We start from the raw sequence: 27,096 nt of genomic DNA, 5'->3' as shown, positions 1-27,096 counted from the left end.
TCTCTCTCTCAGGAAGTAAACAGAGATAATAAAAAGGTCAAAGGGTGGAAAATATATAGATGTACTACGCAGTCATCAGTGGTCTGTATTTTTTAGTACAGTACCAAATGATAAGAGATTATTGCGTGTTTCTGGCCACATATAAATTGCTTCATACTTCCATAGGAAGAGCTTCAAATAGAAAGAATACCTCTTTAGTTGGTAGTCTAACTGTAAGAGCTTTTTCAAAAGTGTTTCCTTCTCCCTGACACCGCAAAATTCACTTTTTCATTATGAGTATTTACTTTCTTACAACTGAATTTTGGGTATGTGTTTACTAGTAACTTTTTTGTATGCATAGTATAAAAACATGTCCAGGTACTCACAAGCATGATCCCTTTTACTCATGTTAACTCAGCAAGTCTGATCTGTGGAAATTAAGTACAAATTAGAATACCTGCCATCTGAATCATATGGCTTAATATTAGCAGAGTTTCTGGATTTCAAGGTGCTAAAGAAAAGAGCAAGTGCTCAGAGCAGGTCTTGTTCTCATCTGTTGCACAGTTGCAACTATGTCATTAACAGTATGTCTGTAATCCAGTATGTCCATGCAAAGATGATATGATATCAACTGTCATTTTCTTCCATGTAGTAGGGTTGGGGTTTTTGTTTTTGTTTTTTACTTTCTCCCAACTCTTTGTCAGTTGATTGTTTTCTTAAACATTTAGTAACTTTGAGGAGACCCTGCACATGAAGCTACTTCTGTGTCTTTGGCCTCTCTACTGATAATTCAAGACATGTCCATCTTAATTATATAGAAGGCTGAGGGGGGGTTTTTTTATGTAGTTGCAGAGGCTCTGTAAGCCTAATGACTGTTCTGTAGCATCATTAGCACATACGCTGCAACCTGTGAGGAATTATCTTTACAAATTAAGTTATCTTTATGAAAGTGAGTATATTATCTTTGCTTTATACATGAGGAAAATAAAACAGCTGAAATGATCTGCACAAAGTCGTAGAGCAAATAGTAGTTGAACTTCCAGTAAGAACTTGCAGCCATTTACCTCCCAGGTACTTGTTTTGAACACTGCATTTGTTTCCATCCATCCTTTTTTTGAGATCCAGATAAAGCTTCAACTTTTTTTCTATAACAGACCCAAATGCAACAGATCTTTTGTACTCTTGAAATTCCTCAAGTCCAGTTCGTGAATGTGAGCTTAAATATTTTCCCTTAATTTGGTCCTTGCATCTTTTGCTCAAATGATTTTTGGATGTGCTAAAACTTTTTTTGTTTCTCTAGGTAGAGACCACCTAATGTGGGTAGTTTTAACCATGCTTCACTTGGAGGTTTGTTTTTTAAGTCTAAAAGAAACTGGAAGACCACAAGCATGTGTATGTTATTTCAAATCCCCACAGTGTTTGTTTATATTCCTGCAAAACAAAATCACAAATCTTGCAAGGCCATTTAAAGGCCAGGAAAAGAAGCAATTATAAACAGTGTAGTAGATTATATACAGCTAATTACTTCCTTGGTGAAATTCATTGTATCATCTTTATTATTGTTCTTCTTAAAGCCTAAATATATATTTACACAAACACAACAGCACATCTGTATGAGAGTAAAATGTTCCTCAAAGCCACTGATTTGTTTTTATTTCATATGAGTACTTTTTAACTCCCTGTGGACTTTTTTTTTCTTTAAGAGCAGGGAATAATTAAGCTTATATATACACCGTTCTTTTTGATGTTTGGACTATATATGTATATAAAAGTAATTAACATTGCTAATTAACAGCAATATAATTAAAAGGCTGGCATTCAACAGCCTTAAGTACTCAAGAGCAAAGCGAGAAAAAAGCAATTGAATCTTATTTTCTGATACATATACAGTAAGCAGGCAAACCTTTCATTCTTAATAAATACTTTATTTTCTCAAATATAATAACGTTAACTAGCTCATTGGATTTTATTGGACGCTCTAAAACATAGTTTCGATGGCTAAATAGATTTTTTAGTTTTGCTAAGGAGATACAAGTTGATTTATTTACCAGCTGAACTGTAACATTTATAAATTGAAGTAATTAGGAACACCAGCCCCTAAAGATAGTATACATTTCAGAAGAAAAAGGATTAATAATTATGATTATTTGTGAATTTGCCATCAGGCTTACTCTCATTTTTCTTCTTTTACATTGGCTTTTGTGGCTGCGTTGTATATTTTAGATTTGACAATGAAAAAACATGACTTATTCTGGGTCAGAATTAAGGACCTGGTCACGTAGCTAGCTCTTCTTTGTATGCTTTTCTTCAGTACAAGGGTGAAGCAATATTAGCCAACCCTTAGTTTTTTCCTTCTTACCTGATTCGCAACCCTCTGATAAAGCTTTTCAAAAGACCCTTAATTTTTTTTTCCCTCTTTAGTTACTACCTTTGAAAAATAAATCTTTGATTATAGCATGTATATTTAAATATGTATTCACTACGACGAGAAGGTTAATGAATTGGAAACAGAGGGAAGTTAAATAGCAATTCTTCTATAATGCAAAGTTACAGAAAGACGGTTTATAGCCCTGTATATAGTCTCATACCAAGTATTTGATTCCAGTACAGAGTCATGGGTCTTTTATCATATAATTAATTGTTTGCAGAAGACCACTAGTTTACCCTAATCATACTTTTAATTGTCTTTTTCTTCACTTCTAAGGGAGAAAAGAGGAAAGAAAAATTACTGTCGCATTTGTTAGTGCAATAAAAGTTTCATCTCTCTCTATTCCTGACCTTCTTCCTTTACTAGATACCATGCACAAATTTCATTAAGCCAAACAGTATTAACTTCCTAACAGCAGGCCCTATTTTGTGTTCAGATCTCATGGCAATTTTTGGGTTGGTGAATAAGACCAAGTAGACCACCAGACCTTGATCACATTAGCCCAAAACAGAGATGTTCTGCTTGGTCTCACAACAAAAGATTGGTCAACCTGCCATACCCTGGAAGTACGGCTCCCGTGTTACCTTAAAATGGGAATGGAGGGAGGAAGGGGAACAGCCAGTCAGAGAAATGAGGCTTAGGAAAGCCTGAAGATTTGATCATGTCTTTTTTTCCACTTGCGGCTGAGCCTACTGATAAACTTCCCACCCTCGGTCCCTCCCTGAGGTGAGGGCTGCTGCCCTCGGTTCTGCCAGCTGAAAAGCTGCTGTAATTCCTGCCTGTGGTGTTTGGCTGCTCCTAATTGCAGTTATCCAAGACCCCCAGTCTAAGCTAACCTATCTTGTTTTCACTCAGTGGTTAGAGCCAAGAATAGAAGTCCTCAAGCCCAGTGTCCAGTCTCTAGCCATTGCGCGTGCAGGATACTTGCAGGTTTCACCTCTCCCTGTATTGCTAGCACATCCACTGAGCTTTTGGCAATCAGCATTTGATAGGCTTCCAGAACTGGAAATTGTGTCTTCATCATTGTGTTTAGTAACCATGGATGAACCTTTCTTCTTTGCATTTGTTCTTTTGCATGCTTCTACGTGCTTATAATTTGTGCCAAAGAGTTCCACAGTCCAAGTTTGCATTGTTCCAAATACATATATATGTATACACACACACACACACACACACACACACACATATATACTTTCTTTTGTTACTTTCCAATCTGCTGTGTCCTTATTGTGTTGGTGTCCTGCTCTTTGTTAGAAGTAATGAATAATCGTTTCCTGTTGACTTTCTCCACGTCATTCACAGTTGTATGGCCCTCTGCAGTGTTCCCACTTAGCTGTCTCTTTTCCGATCTGAAGACTCCTGATTTGTCTAGCCCTTCCTTGTCTAGAAGCCATTCCATGTCAGTGATCATTATTGTCCTCCTTCTTTGTGCCTTTTTTAGTTCTTCTGTACCCTGTGGAGATGGGATGACCAGAACTGATAGCTGGGTTTAAAGTGAGGATGCATCATAGATTAATACAGTGGTTTAATGATGTTTTCTGTGTTCTCTATTCCTTCGTAATTATTCCTAACTTTCTCTTTGCCTTTTTGACTGCTACTGAGCCAACTGCCCACAGAGAATTATCCACAGTGACTCCAAGGTCTCTGTCCTGGGTGAAACAGAACTAATTTAGAGCCCAATGTTGTGTATGTATAGTTAGGGTTATTTTTCCCTGTGTGCATCGCTTTACATTATATCAGCATTGAATTTCATTTCCCTTTTGTTGTGCGCTCAGAATTTCTGCAGTTCTTTGCAGCTGGTTGTACTTTGTCTACCCTCATTTTTATTATTTTTGTTTTGATAAACTTTCTCACTGTACCATTCACTCCCTTATCTGGATCACTACGAATAGCACAGCACAGATCCTTGTTGGACCCTGCTGGTAACCTTCCTCCATTGTGAAAAATAGGTATTTACACTTTGTTTCCTACCTTTTAATCAGCTACAGAAAGTCACGTAGGGCCTTCCCTCTTAATCCTTGCCCTCTTAGCTGCTGCGAGATCTTTGATGAGGGTCCTTCTCAAAGGAGTTTTGGAAATCCAGATTCCCTCTAAGCTAAATCACTTTTATCCATTTGCTTGCTAACTCCTTCAGTTGCCTCTAGATTTGGGAGGCAGGACTTCTGTCAACAAAAGACAAGTTGATTCTTCACCAATGTATCACATATTTGCATGCATATATTCTAATCAATATTATAGCTTCATTCAGTTTGCTAGCTATAGCAATAAAGTTCTGTACTTCCCGAAGTCCTTGCCTCAAGGGAGCTTCCATACAAGTGGCGGCGGACAGTGGACAAGCAGCTGGGAACAGCCACCTCTTCAGCCGTTACAGCTATGGGCAGTGAACTAAGTCCTAGGAAAGCCCTTTGCCCCCCAACTGTTTCAACTATGTGAAAAGCTGCTATTCCGTTATTGTTTCTCCCCTCTGAATCCTAGCACCAAAAAGGCAGAGGATTTGAAGAAGCGAGTCTCTGCTGCCAAATATGTGTTCTCACTTGCTTTATTTCCTGTTGATGCAGATACAGGAGCTATTTTGAGATTGTGCAGAAAGCAGAGTGAATTGTATTCTTATTTTAGTTTGGAAAACTAACCATAGCTGCTTTAGCGATAGATAATTAAACGTCCTTTCAGGCACCATGTGGGTTTCATTTCCTTCATCTCCATTTCCTGCTGCATTTCATTGACAGAATATCATGGTTTGTTTTCAAACTGCAGTTCCTTATGTACTTTACAGTTCTTGGCTTTAGAAATGGCCTCTTGGATATAAATGTCGTAGTATACCTGTGTCAGACTTAGTTGTGTAAAGTGGCATCAAAAATCAGCTGCTTGATAAAAATATTTGAGAGCCACAAATACTTTGTTCTTTAAAAAAAAAAAAAAGAGAGAGAGAGAAGACAATTACTAAGTTAGAGTTTATGAGACAGTCAGACCAATAAAATAACCATAAATACTTTACTGCATGGAGATTATTCTTATTCTCTCTTTTGGATGGTTTGTTTGTGAAAAGCAAAATCAGAACCCATGAATAGGATTGTCGGTACAGCCTAGACAAGTTCTGGGGAATTTCTGTTGTCATTGTCTCACAAATCAAGACTAAATCACCATTTAATGAAAAAAAGGCAAATTCAAAAGCAGTAAAAGGGGAATAACTCTTTCATTCAGTGGTACTTCAGATTGTGGAACTCATCGGCACTTGGAAGTCTTCACCTGAGACACTGGAGAACAAGAGCAGTCAATAGTGTTGAGAGTTTTGAAGAAATTTAAATTTCCATACATTGGGGCTGAAAGTCAGACCAACAGGCTAGGAATCAGAGTGAAAGCTTGGGGAGGGGAATAGAGGGGATAAAATGCTAGAATAGATACAGGCAAGGAATCTGAATTGGCTCATATATTCTTATCACATTACATAGGGTGAGGAGATATCTTCTCATAAATACCGTATTTCTGTAGTGTTTGTATCTCCGAGAAATACACACGTCAGGCAGTGGCACTAAGAAGGAAAACAACCAGCTACATGAATACCCATATGTTCTCTGTGAGCCAGAGCCAATTTTTCAGGACAAAACATGCATAGATATACACATCAGCTGCGCTCTTCAGCTGTTACAAGTCTGGCTAGTCCTCCTATGGCCAGGAGGAAATCCTGTCCTCCTTTCCAGCTAGTGCAGCATCCCCCCTTCACATCCATAAGGGAAGAATAGGACTGCAAACTATGCATGATTAAAATCACTGCAAGCTTTGGTTACTTGCTTTACTATCTGCTTCTAATCAAGAGGCGGAGTAATTTCTCAGGCAGAAATCAAAATTTCAATCATATTAGTTCTGAACAGTCTGCACTATAAAAACAAGAGTTCTGTAAACTTCACAGACATTTTTAATAACTCTTATGCATGTTTGTGCATAAGGTACAGACTCACTGGAAACAGGAGAATTTAGTATCTGGGGTTCCCCACCTCACACTGTGGATATGTCTTTTTCCTCACATCAGCCTGAGCTAGGGAGGAGGAAGATTTCAGCCTAAACATCAAATTTCCTCGGTGTTTCTAGAGAGACTGTCAGAGTGGATCTGTCTTCATTCCCTGAGCCAGTTCTGGGAACCACTGTTAGTCTCCTGCAGCTTAGTTCTTGTGGTATATCATCCTGAAAGCCTTTAGCGCGTGTACCAACGTAGCTGCAGTGGATTAAGGAACGTTAACAGAGGAGAAATTTTACCAGCTTATTCTCTGTCACCTTAGTGGGAATGAAACATCAGCTATAGCTCACTTCTCTCCCAGTTCCCTTTCACACCTCATCTTGTGTGAACGTTGCATCACGCTTCATCTGTGCAAATAATAGCGTTGCCTTCTGCTCTTGTAATGGTGGAGGTAAGTGGAGCATAATTGAATCGAGGACGTTAATGAGTTGTCGTTGCGGTGCAATGCAGGTTCCGGGTTGACCAATGTTAAAACAGAAGAGATATCGGAAGTAAAGATGGATGCGGAGTTCCGGCATGACTCAGGATACGAAGTGCATCATCAAAAGCTGGTAAGTGAACAAAACGTGTGCGTTTTGAATTGATGATTAAGTGCTCAGCGTGTGGGCTAATTATGGCCGCGTTTCCCCCGAGCGATGTGGATAGGGATGTCAAAATTGCCTCAAAAAAGTTTTTATGTGAACAGATTCTGCTTCTTCTCATTCTCTCTTAAACGGGAGTAAATCTGGAATAATTTCAGCAGCAAAAACTGACTGTCATCAAGTGTGACATTAGGGGCAAGGCTGACAGTTCCTGCCCTTGTGATTGTATGCGACTAGATGTGGTCATTTGTGCAATAGCTTCCCCACAGTCCATCTCTCATTGTCAGGGATCACATGACTGAAGAGCGGAGATGCAGAGGAAGAGCAGTGCTAAGTAGGTAAAAAGAAGTCTGATGCAGACCCAGCAGGGTGCAGCAAGAAAGAGAGTGGTACTGACGAGTGACTCTGTTTTGGGAATAGATTCCTCCTCTCTCACAATAGATGGTAATGGTGCATGAAGGAGCCAATCTCCATAGAGCACAACCTCTCAGAAGATTTCCTGCTTGGGATAAGAGGAGATTCTGCATTGGCCTTAATTTTAATTTGTGCTTGGTTATATCTCTCTGTTTTGTTCCGTAGGGCATATTATTAACAGGTGAAGGGCAGATAGGAGCAAAATATTATTCCCCTTTGGAACTGTGATACTTCTGAAAAGTAACAAACAAAAGCAGTGTAAGTGAGAATAAGCATCTTCTAAAGGCTTTTTGCCGTCCCTTAATAAGTAATGAAGAACCCACACAGCAGTGCTGACTATAAACCTGTTATGCTTCCCGGTTTGTGAAGGTGTATTACACGATGAGATTTCACTTCTCTGACTTTCAATATCTCGATAATAAACTTGAAAGCTTTTTTGTAAAATATGTTCTTAAAGCCAAGTAGTGCTGAAAATTAAAATTAGCGTGAGACTCATATTTGCATTTGAACTAGGCAATCACTGTGTAAAAAGATATTCTGCCATCTCTTTGATGCTGAGAACTGAGAATTCCCAGTTTGATGAGCTAATCCAAAATGCATTAGCACTAATTTGGGAAATTCTGACATGCTTAGCTCAGATGAGTTAAACATGCTGATGGAGTAAACCTATGCGAGTTTACTGAAGGGAAGAAACTTGCAGAAACATGTTTTCGTACAGTCGTTCCTATATTATCGATTCTGTATCACGTGCGCTTTACTAGAGTAACCTTTAATGTCGAAGTGCTGTGGTTGGACCCCAAGCAGTTTGGAGCTGCAAGCTACCCCCCTATCATTGGGATCCATGCACTTGGATAATGGGCCATGCTTAGCACAGGAGTTTTCAACCTTTTTAAAGCGTTCTGTGTCATACCTCTCCCCAACAGCTACAATCGTTATTTAAAAATTAGTAAGCTGTCCTCTAGCACTTTTTTTTTTTTTTCAGTTGAGATTGAACAAGGAGGCCAGTATCATTGAGAAAATACTGGAATGATGGCTTACAATGCATTGCACGTCTGTCACATCCTAGCTGATACCCTCTGAGTAGACTTGTCAGTGATTAAACGGATATAGCCGTTTCGAGTTGTTCTAAAGTTGTGTATTCTCCTTATTCCCAGCCAAAGTTGGTTTTGAGGTTAGAATTTGAAGACATCTTCTGTGTTAGTTTAAATTCAAAAGCAGTAAGTAGAAAAATACTTTCACCTGGCTTTTACTTAGAAAAGAGAAGGATTTTCTGAAAGTCTCCTTAAGATATTGTTTTGAATTCAGGTATGCATTGTATTTTACATGCAAACTTCTAATTGATCTGAAATTGTAGTTATTTTCCTCTTTATGGGTATTAATGTTTTAACTATATATTAAATCCATTTTCATAATTCAGTATGCTTAAGGCCTTCCTCTACTGCACATGCATATTAGCTGGGATATTCCAGGGTGCTCTAAAATAGTATGGTAACAGACTTTCATTCCTGTACAGATAACATTGACAGAAGAAGTTACTACTACATATCAGTTTATGCTGTCCGTTGTGCCTGCTTTCCAGTGAATTTTGAACTTTGTTTAAACACATTTCTTGCTTACAACTAGGATCGATATGCATATTTATACTGCATGTTTTAATACCTCTCTGAGGAAGACTGTGTTTTTTAAAGAGTGCAAATGTAATACAGCTCATTATAATTCTCAGCAGGTTTCCTGCTTCCCCTTACATTTTTGTTAAATACTTATCAAAGAATTTAGTCTTTCAGAGTGAGGGTAGTCTTACAGTCCTCTGACTGTAATGTGTTCTCCAATCCATTTTGCCCATTTGGTTAAAAATAACAATAATAAAAGCCTTCTATTGACCAGCAGACAAAAAGTTTGTAAAACATGCATAGAAGTAAAATAATTCAACATATTACTTGAATACAAAATGGGACAGTGAAAACAATCACCCAGTTTTCATACCTGTTCCCATTTCTAACAGGCAGCCTAATTAAATGCATGGTAAAGCATCTTACTGTTCACTGATTTGCCTTATCCATATGCACAATTCAAGTAGATCTTCTGTTTTTCACAAAACTGTCATGTCAGCTTGGTCTCGCAAGAGGATTGTCATCATCCAGGTGTAGCTCATTCGCCCTTTGCCCGGTGAAAGCTCAATGACTCCCTTGCTAGTCACTTAAATTAGCATGCTCGTGTTTGCTGGGCTCTTGTCGATCTGCTGTGAGAATTTTCTCCTAGCTGGTCTTGTATGTTTCACTGTCGTCCTACAGGACTTCTCTACTCCTTTATCAAACCGGTGCATCAGACTTGGTCCCAACAAGCTGAAGAGATGTTGAGTTACACACAATTTCATTGTTTGCATTCTAAAAATAAAGAAATTTGTATGCTCCCTGGTTACTGCTCTATGAGCTTATCAGTCATTTTGCAATTAGCTTGACTATTCCTTTTTTAAAAAAGGGAGAGAAGAGAGCTACTGTCACACTTCTGTTGCCTCTAAGACCTATGTAAGGTGCTGATTTAAAAGACGTAGAGATCAGTCTTCTACTTAGGCACAAAACTGCTACGCTACAGGCAATAAAAAACACTTCTGTACCTCCTCTCCAGCTAGGAGAGCTCTGTACTGCAGTGATCCCATTTTGAATAATTAGGATGACACGCAAGAGCGTTTAATTACAGATACTTCAATAGGCTTTGAATAGCTCTGACAGCTGGACGCATTAGCCAAACACTCGGTAAGGTTTTTATTAGCCACCTTATTTTATTTTTCTTTTGTAGGTGTTCTTCGCTGAAGATGTGGGTTCAAATAAAGGTGCCATCATTGGACTAATGGTGGGAGGTGTTGTCATAGCAACAGTGATTGTCATTACTTTGGTGATGCTGAAGAAGAAGCAGTACACATCTATTCACCACGGTGTTGTGGAGGTAAGACAAGGCTTCTAAGCACAAGTGGTGTCACACAAACAGCACAATCAACACACTGCTCCATAAAAGTGTTTACAAAGAAAGAAGCCTGTTTTCTTTGGCTAGCCCAGTATTCAAAGTCAGAGTGGTTGTGTGTAGCACAGTGGAATTGCATTACCTCAGTCAGTAATTATAGACACAGTATAAACCATGTCCAGTTGGGTGTAAAACCACAAAAAATTGTTCTGGAATTAACCCAGATTAATTACCGTATAACACAGAAGTTCATTTTACAGGAAATTTGATAGTAGTCAATGAGCAGATACAGCACGAGGAGAAAAATCTGTTTTTACTGTTGCTGGGAATTCACACACAAAGACTTCTTTCTGTAGTTTGCACATAAAGGTTTGAGGCGGGTCTTGTGTGGATTATGCTGAATGCTACAAGGGTTTTTCTTGTACAGATACTTTATTACTTTTTGTTCTCTAAACAAGATTAACTTCTGCCACCAAAAGCTTTTGATTTATGGCTAATCTGAACCTCATAGATTTGAGACACACACATAAAATATCAAAATTTAATGTGAGTTTTTCGAGATGAAAGCCATTGTATCTTCACAATCTTCCAAGTAAAGCTGTGATCCATTTACAGTAATTCAAACTACAAGATCTGTTGCTTGGATTTAAGAAAGAGTGTCTATAAATAGGAAAAACTTGATTAGGAGAACTGGAAGGGGGTTCATATACCTTTTTCCCTGCCTTTGCTCCTCCCTCTGTGTGTTGATATCTAGAAGTTTGCTGTGGGACTATCTGGTGTGCAAGTAGTACTTTATATTACGCAGCACTTCAGACATTTTATGTTTTTTGCCTTCTAAAACCAGTATTTGAAATTTTTAGTTGAAACTAAATCTTGTTCAAGTCCACAGTTACATTGGTTTCACCTTGAGTCAATTGAACCTTACTCTAGTCGTACTAGATGGAACATGTGCATTAGAAGACATCCCTCGTATTCATTTTTGGCGGCAGTGAAGAGTCTTAAAAACGTTTGAGTAAGCCTTTGACTTCAACCTCCCAAAGTCTAGGCTGTGCTTTTCCTCATGGTTTAAAACCTTCCAAAGAGACAAGATGAGAAGAGCACCAACTGCTTGGGAAGAGCGCTCTCTTACACGCAGGATAGATTTGAGTTCCAACAAGCCATGCAGAATTTTGGACTGAGAGGCAGAAGAAAGCAACTAAGAATGTGTTTTAACTTTCCGTGTGAAAGCTTTCAACCCATTTTGTGGAAAATTCAAACAGGCTTGAATTTTAAACAGCCCAGTCAGTTTCTGCTGCCAACAGTTGTACGTCAGCTGCGGTGTGAGACGCGTGTCGGTGAGTGTTCGTCCTGCTGAAACCACCTGCCCGGGACTCCGCGCTGGAGCTCGCATGCCTGGGGACACCCAGAGGTGCTGGGAGGAAGGTCCTGGCTGTGAGCTGGGGTTGCCCAGCTGAGACCCTCCTTTGACTGCATTTAGCCACAACAGAACAGGTCAAGAGGCTTGCTGGGCCGAAGCCCTGAATTGGACATTGAATGTGGATATATCAGTATTGCAGTACAGCCTTAAAACTGCAGAGATATTGTACCTGATGGAATGATATAGAGAGGATAATCTTAAGATTCTTAGGAGCTTTCTTCAGTGAAAATGAGCTTGGAAATGTTGGCCTAATTGCTGGAAATAAGATGCACAATCCAAACAAACTGTTCATGTCAAAATGACAGCCTAACTTAGGGAATAAAAACTTTTACACAAAACAACCTAACGGTGTAGCACAAGGATATGCCAAGAATATTAGTCAATTAATAGTACCACACTGTAGATGGTGTCACAGAATCACAGAATCGTTTAGGTTGGAAGGGACCTCTGGAGATCATCTAGTCCAACCTCCCTGCTCAAGCAGGGTCACCTAGAGCATATTGCCCAGGATCACATCCAGGCGGGTTTTGAATATCTCCAGCGAAGGAGACTCCACTACCTCTCTGGGCAACCTGTTCCAACGCTCTGTCACCCTCACAGTGAAGAAGTTTGTCCTCAGGTTCAGGTGGAACTTCCTGTGGTTCAGTTTCTGCCCATTGCCTCTTGTCCTGTTGCTGGGCACCACGGAGAAGAGGCTGGCCTCATCCTCTTGACACTCCCCCTTCAGATACTTATACACGTTGATGAGATCCCCTCTCAATCTTCTCTTCTCACATGGTAGAGTCACTGGATTGGGTCTGCCATTGGCATCCAGGATTCCTAATTCTGCCAGACTTGTTCCATGCTGTTGGCAAACCGCACAACCTCAGTTTCTCACCTGCAAGAAAGGCATAACACCTATTTTTCCCTTAGGGTAGTGAAAATTGTGTAGCAGTTACTTGATGAAAAACAAAGATTCACGTACAGTAGATATTTATTATTAAAATGACTTCAAAATTAAGATATTCCATTTGAAAGATTAATTTATCTAGCACAGATGTGCCTGCAGTGGGCTGTTCACTAAAAAGTAAAACGTGCTGTAAAAATAGTTGTACATTAGATCTAGATTGGCTGGGTTTGTTTTAACAAATCCTGCAACCTGTCTGTTTGTTGCATGTCAGAAACTATTGTGAAAATTTAGGTCCGTAATAATGGATGCAAAGATTACAAAACAGGTCCTATTCCACCTGTATTCCTGTCTTCCAAAAAAGTAATCTCTGACTGTAATACTTGTTCTCACTCCACTGTGATTTCTTTAACAAAAGGTGTTATGAAAAATCCTGTTAGGCTCTTTTGAAGTTCTGAGGAGAAAAATACCTTTCCTATTTTGAAAAAGTGTCATAATTTTATCATAAGTTTGACCATATAAATATTTTGAAGTGATTCATCCTTACCAGAAAAAAGGACAGTCACAAGTACGTAAATAGATGACGGAGTGATTGAAATTAACCTATTATATATGCACAGATGAGCTCCAGCAAACCTTCTGGGGATATTTTATGTTGGTGCGCCCACCTCACCTGGCTGCAAGAGGTTACTTGCTCCATAAAAGCAAATGGCAAAAGAGACATCCTCATCTCTCATATACTCCAAACTTCAGCCGACTGTATCAGCTCATCCTCTTTCAGTATCTCCTTTCTGAAGCTCAGCTGCTTTCTGTTACAGAGGCAACACCTCCAACAGGAGCATGTGAGGAGGGGGAAAGACATAAGGGATCACAGGAGTAGCACAGGAGCCATTAAAATTACTGTAGCTGTACTCTCCAAAGTTCATCTGTCAAAGCCAGATCTGCAGATGTATATTAGACAGCATCCATTTACCAAGGAAAACCACAATTTAAACAACAATGTTACGTTCCCTGCATCTTTGAGGACCGCCTTACACATACTGTCTGGGCTTCTGAGCTGGCCCACATGTGCAGAGGCAGCGTAACAAGTTTTCTGCAATATTACCGTCTTCCTGACTGTGTGTTAGGATGTTCTGCGTGAAAAAAGTGTAGGCTGGAGCAAGAGTGATAGATGGACAAACATGCGCAAAATAAGAGGTTATTTACCTGTCCAAGCTGTTATTTCAAGAGACATCAGGCCACAGAAAAGAGAGGTGTCTGGGCTGCTTCTCAGTAGTCTTGAACACTGTGTTCAACTCCCACCACCTCTGTAATGAGCAGCAAAAAGCTTCTTAAAATGGTAAGGGGAAAGAAAAATGGTAAAGGACTTTTAGTGATTTACTGACAAGGAAATAGTCAGGTCTAAAGGCATGTAGTTTGTCAGATCAATACTTAGGTCAAAGGTTGTAAAATATATGTAAATATATATAGAATATAAATAAATATAATAAAAAATTTTGAAAAATCGTTTGTTAGAATAGAAATGGATAAAAGCAAAAGGTAAAGATGATGATCAGGATGAGCAGTAGTGCACTTAAGTTGACAGTTTTCATCTGTAAATGCTGTACTTCAGAAGTTACAGGACTTCCATTGTAAACTGGTTTATCAAAATTGGACTTTTTTGTATTGTACAAAGTTTTTTAAAAATTCAGTCTGATTTCCACTGTCCTTCCTTACATTTTTTCCTCATCTCTTTCTCCTTCCTGAATTTCCTCTGAGTTTCTGGTCGATTCTTTAGTCGCTTTTGCTTCCTCTTTCTTTGACTCTGTTTTTCATGTTTTGTTTTCTTACCCTGTTTCTTCTCCATAAGTGGGTTGTCTTATGGGCTTATCATATCTTTTAGTCCTGGATAGAAATCGTGACTGGGAAGTTTAAAGCTAAAACAGATTATAAAGTTCAATACAAGGTTATCTGAAGCTTAAATATGGAGGAGTCCAGCACAGGTTCGGGCATGCCCTTCCTTTGCATCCCAGCCTAGTGCATGAGCCTCCCTGAAAGGGGAAATGCTCTTAGGCCTGTATTGATTTGTGGAGATCCCTGATCTCTCAGCCCCACTGCTTCATATTAGGCTTTGATTTCATCCTAGATGAGAGCCTTTTAGAGCAGTCAGCGGGTTTAGTTGTGAGCTCTCCAGTGGCTCTCACTTCTTGGTTTGGACAAGCACCAGATACTCCTGTAGCATGGTAAGGTAAAACACAGGGCTGACTTGACATTACAGCAGCCCATTCAGGAATAAAAGGAAGGATGTTTTTTCCTGTGCGTTTGTATTGTGTTCTGATTTTCTGTGGGTGCTAAAAAGGCTACTGGAGCGCTTACCATTTTCCCTGCTTTGTTCTTCTCTTTCCTTCACAGCCATGTTAGCGACAACTTGAGCAGCAGCAGATGGCATGCGGTGACATTGTCACAATGGAAATAGTTAATGCTGTTAAATTTGCATGGTCCTCAAGGCAGGCATTAGGCCTTTTATGTGTTTGTACAAGACCTATATTGAACTAGATTTGTTAGGCCCTGTTACCAGTGTAACAATGAAATATTCACATGAAAACAGTGTTCTACAGAATGGCAACAGGGTCGAGGAATTGCCAGAAATTAATTGACTGCATATGGTTACTGATGGTGTAGCCTTGTGGAGGGGAAAGTTGGCAACCCCAGGAGAAAGGACGTGTAAAACAGCAGGAATGAGCCAAGCACCTGGAGATAATTGCAGGGATGTTGCTGTGAGTTGTGGCAGCTCTGTCACTGCCTCTCAGCCAGCCCCACTAGCCCCACAGCTGCCCCCTCTGCTGGGCATAGGTCTCTGCAGGAAAGGGAGGGAGTTAAAAAGGAAGGCTCGAACAGCAGACACAGACAGGTTTTTAAAATGCAAGTGCACAGTTGTGTACTCACTGCTGAGCGGGTTGTTATACAGAAGTGTCTTGGGCATTATACGTGTAGAGGTTGAAGAGGAGACGGGCTGCGAAATTCCCAGAGGTTCTCCTGGCCGTGATGGATTGAAATGATTGCTGACAGCCAAGCTGAGTGCTCGCCGACCGCATATGCTGGCCCAAGGAAACTGCATGCTGTCAGCAAGAAAGTTGGTTTCTTTTGTTGCTTTTGGAGACATAGAGGGGCAGGGAAAGAAAAACACATGTTTTTCCCCCAATATCTAAAACAAGGGAAACCTGAAAAGAGAGACGCTCAAAGCAAGAGCGCCACTTCCGTAGACAATAACCCACTGCCTGAGAGCATGCCGCAAGACCTGAAGAAATGAATGTATTTTGGTTTTGTTGCATAAGAGAATTACTCATTGCAAGTACAACTTCAAAAAAAAAAAAAAGCCACCCTTTGAATGATAGTGTTTTAGCAGCAGAAATGTCAAATTATATTGCAGAATTGGAAACACAGGAAGCACCTCATCAGCTCAGCCCTGTGATCCAGGGATCCCTTCTGCCTGGCATTGCGTTTCGCACCGGCAGGCATCCTGGGCTTGCTGGAAGGCTCAGGACTTCTGCTGTAGAGAGTTTTGTAATAGCCTGCAAGTGGAGGCAGGGTGCGACCCTTAAAGCTGGATATGTCACAAAAATGTGCAATTATTGCATGACAAAAAAGAGATTTGATTGAAGATAGTGATGGTTGAAAGTGCGGTTTGGGCGTTGGACCGTGGCTGAGGAGATTAGAAGGGAGGTGGATTGGACAAGGGATCTGACTTGGGGTCAGCAGTACATCTGAGCAGTCCAATATGTGTGTCACATGCAGAACCATTTCTTCTCTTAAATAATCAATGCAAGAGCATCAGCATGGAAAATGGCTCTGATAGGAGCCATGTTCTGCTGGTACTGCAGGAAAGGCAAATGTAATCTACCACAATCAAAGAACAGCTGCAAAAATAAGCTGAGCGATCTGCCTTTGTCCCACGCATGGAACAACATACCTTTCATCTTTTTCCGGAGCATCAGGTAACAACCTACTGAAGGTCACAGTCTGTCCTCACTGAGGTGAATTGTTTCTAGTATTGTAGAGCAGATTTAAAAAGAGCATCAAATATAAGTACTACTGTACTTTTTCTATTAAAAGGTTAGAGTAAGCTAGCCTGCTATATAAGGCTTCTTGAGAGAATACACTTTCCATTATCCAAAAGGTTATTTTTATGCTAAAAATAAACAGCTATTTTTGCTAAAGGTCATTACTCACAAAAATCTACATGGAAATGTTCATCACCAATATGTATAGAGTCTTAGGCACCTTCCTGACTTTAAATTTTTGACTGTGTAAAATTCACTTTTTACCTTCTGTTTTAAGAACTGTCAAATAGCTGGCAGGCTCTCTTAGCTCTGCTTTATTAGATAGTTAACAAGATAGCCAGGAGATGGTAGGTTTTGAATACACAACAGCTATTTAGCTCATACAATGGAGGTAAAATACCTGATTAACATTAAGAAACTGTTCTCACCCACTCTAATTTGATGAAGTTCTATATTACTGTAATGTTCCGTGAAAGAAGAAAATAATTTGTGGAGCAGCAGGTATTCAGTGGAGAAGTCTTGAATGAGCTGCCTTTATGCCTGTCTTCCAAGTGATCAAGAAAGTTCAGTTTTTGCTTAGTAGAAATACTTAACCAGTGCAGAAACTTCAAGCTTTTTTGTCACTAAACTGAACCAAATTCAATATTGAAGCTCGAAAAGTTCTGCTTCAGTGAGTGCAGTGGAATTTTGGCTCACATTCTGCCTGTCTGCTCTGATTTTTCTTTGGTATTCTCATTTTATTTTTCACTAATTAATTATTTAATGGTCCTGAGACCTTACACCCTCAACAGATCGCAAAGTATAGTATAGACAGAAGGTAGCCTCCCGCCACTTCTTCAGCTTTTTCTATCTTTTCTATCTTTTTTCTTATCTTTTTTGTTTTCTTTGAATTATTCCTTATTTCTGATCCAGTTGATCTCAAATACACAGATACTGTATCAGGGAGGAGGGAGACACAATAATGGAAGTCCAGCAGGGAGGTACAAAATATATCCCCTTTTTTGCTTGCAATGTTGCATACTTTCTGAACCAATCAACAAAAACAAAACACAAGGTGGTACTGCTGAGTTGGGCAGGTAATCATGAAGTCCTACAATAAAAGTAACAAGTTGCAGAATTGTTCCTGTTTCCTTACCTTCATCCTGCATGTTGCTCTATCCAAAAAGTGAACCTTGACTGTCCAAACAAGAAGGGGCATTCCTGCAGGTCTTGAAAATTGTTCATGGGCTTCTCATTTATTGGCAGGTGCAGCACAGCATATTGACTTTGTTCCCTGAGGCCATTTGTAGTCCTGTGTAACTTGGAGAAGAGTTCTTGGAGACAAGAGTTTTTTGAGACAGTTGTCTCCTCAGGCAACATTAGAGCCTCCAGGTCCTAGGTTTAGTACTCTGTTTAGTGGAGAAGTATCTGAGCAGCTAGCTCAGATACTGGTCCAGCTGGGCAAGTAACTGTTGAGTTACCTCAACACCTACCCTATCCTACCATCTCCAACCACCTTTATTTTAGATTTTCTTGTGAGGGTGTGACTGAGCTTGGAACCTGACTTGCTTCTTCCCCCCCCTTTTTTTTTTTTTCTTTTTAATATATATATCCTGAGCTTGAAAACCCATCTTGCATTTCAGAGGATGTTTTTGCCTGAATGCATATAAAGGAGGATACGAAAAAGGTTGGATGGCCAGTAAGTGAGGAAACATGCAATATGCTGTGAATTGAACAAGAACCTGACCCGGGTTTCTTCTTCTCACAACAGGTGGATGCTGCAGTGACACCAGAGGAGCGCCACCTTTCCAAGATGCAGCAGAACGGCTATGAAAATCCCACCTACAAGTTCTTTGAACAAATGCAGAACTAGGACACCACAGCAGCCTCATGAGTTGGACAGCAGAATGATTGCTTCACTGCCCGTTGGTGTTCAGTTATAGAATAACATGGAAAGAAACAAAAACACTCTGTTTTATTATTTACTCATTATCGCCTTTTGACAGCTGTGCTGTAACACAAGTAGATGCCTGAACTTGAATTAATAAACTCAGTAATGTATTTTCTCTCTCTTTCTCTTTACATTTCAATCTTTACACTACATTATTAATGAATGTTTTTTGTGTACTGTAAAGAGTTTAGCTGTATTTAACTAGTGCATGGATAGATTCTCTTTCCCAATTATTTATCATGTAGCTCCTTAGCCAGTTGTATATTATTCTTGTGATTTGTGACAAAAATTAAGTCCTAATTGAAATATGCTTTAAGAATTGATGGGGGATGCTTTCTGTGTCTGTGGGGTTTAGCTGCTTCTCTTTGCTGAGCGTTTTTTTCTGATCACTATGCATTTTAAAGTAAAACAACATTTTTTAAAAAGTATTCCAGATGAGTTATTGAAATTTTTTTCCTCTGCAGTTGCATATTATTGTACAGATTGTTGCTCCTGCTGTATTAGTGACGTAGAAATCATGGGAATACACATTTGTTTCTTTGTGCCTGTTTTATGTGCACACTTTAGGCATTGAAAGGTAAACTTTATTTTCTTTTCCATGTATCTTTTTGATCTTAAAAAAAATATTAAAAAGAATCCCTGTTAATTGTGAGCACTTCTGGGGGGGGAAAAGTGCCTGCTGGTTGAAAATTAACGGGGATCCTCTGCAGGATGATTGTACAGAACCATTGCTTATGAATTGATAGCTTTCTACACTGTGTTACATAAATAAATTAAGAAAAAAACCTTTGGGCAAGAGTTTTCTTTGGAGGCAGAAAAATATTTTGAAAGCCACGTAAACAGAAACCATCAGACGTTCCCGTTGGGCGAATGAGGGGCAGGAGAAGGTTTTCCCACGCGAATCTTGACGCTCATGGCTTGAACAGAGTGGAGCAAAAATAACAGCGCGGGGCCGAAATGAGGCAGCTGCTGACTTTGGCACACCTGCCCCTCTCCAATACTGTCTCTCTTTTTTCTTTTTTTTTCCAGTTTGTATAATAGTTTTTTTAATGTAAATAAACACGTTCCTGGAGGAGTCCCGTTGTGGTGGTGTGTCTGTGCAGCAGCCATGCACCCTCACTTGCGCGGAGGAGCGCGGCAGTGTTCATCTCCAGCCTCCTGCCTGTCCCCGGAGGGACTCGCCGTCACCTCCCAGCGAGGTCCCCACCTTGCCGCACGCCTTGTCTGTGGAGGTGCGACGGAGCTTCCCGGCTCGTGAGGCCTCGTGTCGCACCGCAACAGCGGATGCTTGGGAAGGGTAACACGGCAGAACCAGTGGTTTTTTTCCTGTTCTCTGCAGCAAGCAGGTTAAATAAAGCAGGACCAAGGAGCAAGAGCTGGAGCAGAACAAAGAAAGTAAGATAAACGCGGGGGGAAAGCCCCTGTTAACTCGCCTCATCTGCAAACCACAGCAGCCTGTTGCCAGCAGCGCCGGCCGCAAGTCTCCACCACGCGGCAAAGCGCGGCCGTGCTGCTCCAGCCCGTGCCTGAGCGGCGATGGGCGTGAATTAAGGCAAGGCTGCGCACTCCAGCCCTGTTGCCATGCCTCTTTTCCCTGCCCGTGACCTTCCCCAAAACCCACCTTGTCTGGCCAATTCAGCGCCGGCTGATCAGGAAGGGTGTTCGCTGAGCAAGCGAAGAGCCCATGTGGTTTCGTAAACCACCCGTGAGCTTGCCAGAGGGGTAGGCGTGCGTTACCCTTAACTCCTAACAGGAAAACTGCAGAGCTTCCCGTTACCTGTCACCAACCATGTCTTTTATTCACTTTGCTCTCCCATCCCCTCTACGTTGAGATACTTGTTGAAGGAAGGGAATTCACTGCAAGGCATCAGGACTGTGGGAGCGGTTGATGCCATTTCCTGACCCTTCGGTACCAGTATTTTTTAAAGAATTTGCAGAATGCCCCCAGAGGATTTCTGATCTCTGCTTTTAACATTGGGCTGTTCAGGCCATAAAGATAGATAGTGGTGAGCAGAGGCCTACAGGCCCAGAAAGCTCCCCAGGAACCTACAATTTTTTGTTTCACAAATATTCAGGGTTAGGTTGGTTCCCTTATGTCTGTTATTGTAGCTCCTGTTATCAAGGTCACACATGGTCCCTACAAAGGAATGTGTAAGACCCTCTTCTGCGCACCTGTCCAGTACCATAGAAAAACTCCCACTTCAGCGCAAGCAGGACGTAATTCAGTTTAGCGCAGTCTCATTAGAGGAGCATTATCAAAATTCCATTTAGGAGAAGGTAGAGTAATCCATAAGATATAGGCAGCCACCAGCCTTTAGAGAAAATCCCACTTATAATACCATAATCCCACGCAATCCCAGTTATAGAAAAATGCAATTGCTTTGAACAATAATTCCCAGACAGTAAGTCAGTCTTTGTGGTGTGAGGTTATTTGTCTGGTGAGGCACTGATGCTGCTCTTCTTCCTACTCATGGACCAACTTATAGTTAACTGCATAGCTTTACTGCACTGATTAGCTGATCAGTTTTTACAATTCCCTCCGTGTATGCACACTCTGGGAAGAAAAGCAATAAATACACACCTGGATATGCACATAAGGCATAGGATGCCAGTAAACTTCCTAAAGTTTTAAGACCAATATTCCCATAGTTGTTGCTGCCTCGAAAGCTGCCTAGAAATTTATCACCGTTCCCAGGTAACGGCAGCAGCCTTCTCCCTGGCTCTAGCCATGCAGGCTCCTTATTGTATAAAGATTATATTAGAAGTGAATAAAAACAGTTTGGCAGGCTCATAAAGTAGAAAAGCTGACACAGAAAAGTTGCTAAGCACCTCATTTCCAAGTACAGGATTGATTGCTTACCATCCTCTTCCGCAATAAACTGAGCAGGGCGTCTGCATGCCGCTGCGGGCTGGAAACACAATTCCACTCCCCAGCTCTGAGGAAATTGCTCCTGGGGGAAAAAAAAAATAAATAAAATAAAAATATCCCTGGGTTTTGAAGAGTTGATACGCTTAATAGGAGAAGTTTTCTAGCCCGAGCTGTTTTGACAGAATGGGGTTAGGGATCACCTGGAAGGGCAGGTACCTCAGCGGTGGGGCTGAGGATGGTCTCTGGCAGCAGGAGCCCTTGCCGGCCCGCCTGCCCCAAAACCTCCTTCTTCCTCCTCCAAGGCTTTACAGGAGGGAATTTGATTAGCCCAGGCCCATTCTTCCTCTTTCCCTTTCAGAAACTCCTGGAAAAAAAAAAAGTATTTGTTGCTCATGTTTGCTCTCTCTAACTAGATTAGCGAGTATCAGATGTGAAATGATGTTTCACACGTAGTCAGGCACATGCTAGAAGAGATGCCCTAAAAAAGACATATATGCATGTTCATCTCTGTGCTTGGTACCTACCTCTTGCTGAATTTAGTTCCCCAGCTATGAGGTGGTCTAGGAAAAACAAACCTAGGCCTGGTGTTGCCCTTTATGGAGAATAATTTGCAGCAGCTATATATTCCATTAGGTCTATCATGATGCTTGTGCAGCTCCAAAGTCTCCGTCCTCATTATATGTACACTTACCAAAGCAATTTCAGCACCATTGCTGTGTGGCCTAACTGTTCATTTTTATTGTTTAAACTAATGGATTTTGTAGGCAGTGGATAAGCTGCTGTTAAAATGCCCCTAGGCAGCAAGATTGAAAATATCCTAATGACATATGAGAATAGATTACAAGAAACACTGTGAACGGCACCCTGATGCTGGCAGCATGAAGCTAGTAAATTAAAATACAAATATTGTTTTCTATTCCTGGACAATATTTTTACCACTCAAAAAGGGAGAACCTTGATTCTGTCAGAAAAGATTGGTTTTTTTGTCTCACTGCTTCCTCACTCTAATTGTCTTTTCCATCTTCTTTCCAAAAGAAGTAAACACTAAATCTTTCCTGTAACTTTCTACAATCCTGGGAAATTTATTTGGCTGACTATACAGAAAAATCTTTTAAGCTTTCAGATATAAGGCTTAAAATTTATTTAGAAGTAATAAAATATTCCGGCTTTAATAGGGTTCTTAGTTAAAGCAGAGTTGAATTTAGACGCTGAAATAGAGACCAAGTCTCCCTTTCCCCCCCTGTGCTTGTTACTCAGTCTGTCTTGGATAGCACAGCTGGAGAGAAGCATCTAGCTCGACTTAAGAAGGGATATTACCTAAAGAGATAGGTAAGCATTCCTCTTTTATAAAGCTGCTATTAAAAAAACAGGGGAAAAAAAATATGTGCCACAGGGTGGAGTTCCCTCACTAGAGGCTGACCAGCTCCTGCAGGAAGTAGGTCCTTGAAATAGCTGCGCCGCTGCTGCTGGTCCAAAACAGGCCCAGGTAATTACAGCTGCTCTGAGTCCTGAATCGCCACACCGAGTCCCTCTAACTGCACCGGAAAGACGCCTCAAGCTGGGGAGCATTTCCAGTGGAGCAGCTTCTTTCCTTTTAGCTAGGACAAGGAGTAGGGAGAAAAGGACAAAATCCCATTTACCCCACATAATTCTTCTCTGAAAAGGGTTAAGGGAAAAGCTGCTCCCCTCTGCAGCCCCTGCACAGGGATAGGAGCAAGCCCACGGCCAGTGACGTTGCTCGTCCGGCGGACAGGAAAGAGCAAAGATCCTGCAATATTTTGATTTCTGGAGTCCTTTGAAAAAAAATCCTAGAATGAATAAATGCTGAAGAAACTGTTTTTATTTTCCTTTTAACCAGCGTGGCCATCAACCTGTTTTACTGAAAAAAAAAGGTAGGTGGGGAGGGAACAAAGAGGTCTATTTTTAAATTTGTTTTTGTCAGGTCTATTTTTAAGTAGATATTTGTGTAAAGCTCCTCCCTGGCAGCTGGGTACAAGCAGGAGCGCCTTGCCCCTGTGGGTTGCCCTTGCAAGCTGGGGTGCAGCAGGCTGCGGAGGCGGCCAGCCTGGTGACTCTGTGCCACGTGGCTCGAGCAGTTGCTTTTCACCGCGTTAAAACTGCAGCGCAGCAGCCGCTGCTTAGAGGGAAGAGACGCTGCCCTTGATGAGGCACCCAGCTGTGATAAAACAGCTAAAATTGCAAGACCCGAGCACCCTGCTGCGAGCTATCTTGCGGGATGCTGTATTTCAGCCTGTGATATGGCTGTACCTGCACGCATGCCTGCAATGTCAAACATGCTGCTCATTTGCAGAGCGCTAATGGCTCAGGGCCACAGCTGGCGGGTATCTGTAATGTTCAGGCAATACAGGAATACACAGCCCTTTTATACCAGCCGAGATCCAGCCTGATAATGACAAGTTTAATGTTATGATGTCATATAAGCAGTAGTGAAGACCAGAATCTTATTAGATGTCTTGAATGTTTGCTGCTCAGGTGATTATATGGAGGGGCTGTGCTGGCACTATAAGGCATTATATCACAACAGTTGTGTCAGCACAGTAAGGATTGGTTCAGAGGGAAGCTTAACGGTAGCAAAAGTATCTGGAGAGTTACTGTAGAGACATTGGTCTGCTGTCAGTGCTCTTGGAGTTATACCCATAGCACTAAAACAAACATCACCTGCCTTGCAGAGACTATCTTTAGAAACTGCTAATTCGCAAAAGAATGAAGTGTCCCTGGAGCTAATACAAGCAATGAAAGCTAAGGCCTCACTCTGGGTAGACAGATGTCTTGCCACCTTCCTCCTCCTCCTTTCCTCCATCTGCTTCCTGCGTGTCTCCTGCTCCATGCAACTTGGGAAGTGTCTCCACATGCCCCAGGGTTGCTCCTTGGCTCCCACCCACGTGCTGCTGGCCAGAGGGTTGAAATCTCCTGAAAAAGGTAACGGTATCCGACTCTTCCCTTGCTGAAGGCATTTATTTGGGTCTCCTACAAATTGTCATGACACTTGTAGAGATTTCATGTTTTTGAAACTTCTCAGGGAGGGCAGGTAGGAGGTGTTGGTATGATCTCATAAGCTTCATCTCTTTAAGGAAGCGAGCTACAAAGCTCAGGTTGACCTGACAGCAAAACAGGCTTGGCCACACCCTGCCCTGTTGTACCCGTTACCTAACACTGAATATTATAATACAGTTTGTCTTTTGGAGACAAATGTCAAGATAGCCTTCCTGGCATAGAGATCCTGTATTGCCAAGGCATTTTGCTGGTTTTGGCAACTGGGTTGCTAGAAAATCTACTATGAAAGTCTGCTGGCTGCCAAACTTCATCAGAAAAAAAGAATTTAGGAGCCAACAGCCTGTGTTTTGCAAAGCCTAAATGGTATGTGGTTGGTATAAAAAAAGGGTATTTAAAACCTAGATGTAAGAAATGAAACTCTATTCAATACCCCAAGAGAGCTGTGATTATTAAAAGCCCCCATAAATGAACAGAAAATCACCAGGAGCTAGCCAATGACAAGCAAAGAACAAGAACTGCTTTCCTTCAAGGAAGCCTACATCTACCTGTTGCCAATGAACGAGCCCTAAAACCCCATTTCTGGCCTGGTCTAGTGAGGGCATCCGCTGCGAGCTCTGTTGACACCGGATCGCGCTAAAAGTTCATATGCCTACAGACAGCAGAGCAACTCTCAGCCCCTGCAGAGAGAAGGAAACACCTGGAACCACAGAAGATTTTATGATGATCCCAATCCCACTTACGATTCATAGTTTATCAAAAAACCAGTGGCTTCACCTGACCCTCTTCAACACATGCTCCACTGAGCAGGGACCAGAGCCCACCTTCCAAAGGGTGTAGGACCCCCAAATGGAGACTACTCTCAAACAAAGTAGATGGCAAAAAGTCTAATAATTTGTGCTCCATAGCACATGACCAAGGGTCTCTTAAGCCAACTCAGAGAAGAACAAAGAGAATAAATAGTGGGAATGCAGGAACGGATATATGATGTCAGAGCAAAGGTCCACTTAGCCCAGCATCCTGCCTTCCACAGTGGCTCAAACTGGAAGCCAACGGAAAGCCGTAAGAGAAAAGCAAGCATGCAGTGCTACTTTCCTTGGATTTTTTCTTAATGCCTTACACAAATCTGTGGCTCAGAGGATCTACTTGAACCAGAGGGTGTTTTTGTATTTAGTTCCCCTCAGTGAAGGTCTTTTTCCAGGATTCATCTAGCCACCCTTAAACCAACATAAATTTCAGTATTCTGTGACAGCCTAACTACATGTTGTGTGAAGAATCACCTCTTTTTGCTTGTTTTGGACCTTCCGGCTGATAATGGTTTTGATGTCTCCTATTTCTTGTGCCAGAAGAAGCACTAGGAATTCATCCTTATTTGTTCTTTTCCTACTGTTAGAGATTTCCTAAATATCTATCATAGTCTCCCTCAGCGATCTCATTGCAGAGTGCTGGTCACAGAGTATACGAAAGCTTTTTCAAATGTTGGTTGAAGTTTTGGGAACAATGTCCACAATATCTGTTCCAGATAGGCACATCTAGAAAGCCACAGTACGAGGTGGGACTTGGATAAGATGCAGACATATAGCCCCTCTTGTTAACACAGATACCACAACTGAGTGTATCTAGCCAAGATAACTGCTGTTGCCTCTGGCACGTATTGACATCTTAATGCAGCATCATATTTCTGACACAGAATCATTAGAATGAAAAACAGTGCTTTTAGGCAAGAGACATGTCTCACTAAGTTCAATTTAATTTGGCTGAACATACACCATTGCCTCCACCAGAGGACTGAATTCTAAGTCCGTCTAAGCATGACTTTGATCAAAGAACATAATGCTTAAACATAACGGTTAAACAACAGAATGTAAATGAGGATGATAATTTTGCATATTCCTCAGAAATTCCATCTTCTCTAGCCTTCTGGCAATATTAAAGAATAAGGATTCACTATGGTTTCAATTAAAGTTGCTTCCGACCTCATGGCTAGAGCAAAACAGTATAAATGCAGATTGAACGTGACTTCAGCTTTCACATCTGGATTCTAAACAGAAAAGTAATCCCAACTCTGTTGAGGCTGGTGAGAAAATGGTGTTTTGGACCTCTCTCTGTAATGCCACGTTAAAAAAATGTATGTGCATTTAGAAATCTATTGCATGGCTGATAGATTCAGGTTGCTAATCAAAACAGAAGAGCCTACTTATACTAAGCCTCACATCCCAGGCCAGACAATGAGTTCAGCAAGCCTCCAGACCTAGCCTACCCACACTACCGCCTCAAGCCCAGCTGTAAACCCTCAGGCTAAATCCTGCTGGCCTATAAATCCCATTTGGCCCTGCAACAAAACTGTGTGAATACTCCCGTGGGAATAAGCCTGTGGTTTCAAACCGTTGCTCCTAGCACAAGGGAGAGGCACGGAAGTCACTCGACCGGGGACTGCCCACCCGTCCCAGCCACCCTGCTGACAGATGTGCTGAGGAGGCCAGGATTTTCCTCTCCGCCTTTCCTGCGATGCTGGCTCACCCTCCGGCCTGCACACCAACGTGGTCCGTTGCACTGTAATGAAGAGATAT

The 27,096-nt window shown here is 41.3% G+C and overlaps 1 protein-coding gene across 4 annotated transcripts in view; it reads left to right on the top strand.

Annotated features, from left to right (window-relative positions):
- APP (amyloid beta precursor protein) overlaps positions 1-19,720 on the top strand; it is a 231,062-nt gene extending 211,342 nt beyond the window's left edge. For all 4 annotated transcript variants that reach the window (XM_068911547.1, XM_068911542.1, XM_068911533.1 and 1 more), the window contains 3 exons: positions 6,870-6,970; positions 10,211-10,357; positions 18,466-19,720. In XM_068911547.1, the coding sequence (XP_068767648.1) occupies positions 6,870-6,970; positions 10,211-10,357; positions 18,466-18,567 (350 nt within the window). In that variant the 3' untranslated portion in view covers positions 18,568-19,720. The remainder of the gene's footprint in view (positions 1-6,869; positions 6,971-10,210; positions 10,358-18,465) is intronic.
- The last annotated feature ends 7,376 nt before the right edge of the window (positions 19,721-27,096 follow it).

This window comes from Struthio camelus, chromosome 1 (genome assembly GCF_040807025.1).
Source record: "Struthio camelus isolate bStrCam1 chromosome 1, bStrCam1.hap1, whole genome shotgun sequence".
In the NCBI taxonomy this organism is placed as follows: domain Eukaryota; kingdom Metazoa; phylum Chordata; class Aves; order Struthioniformes; family Struthionidae; genus Struthio; species Struthio camelus.
Note: the sequence above shows the minus strand (reverse complement) of the source record. Positions and strands in the feature narration are given on the sequence as shown.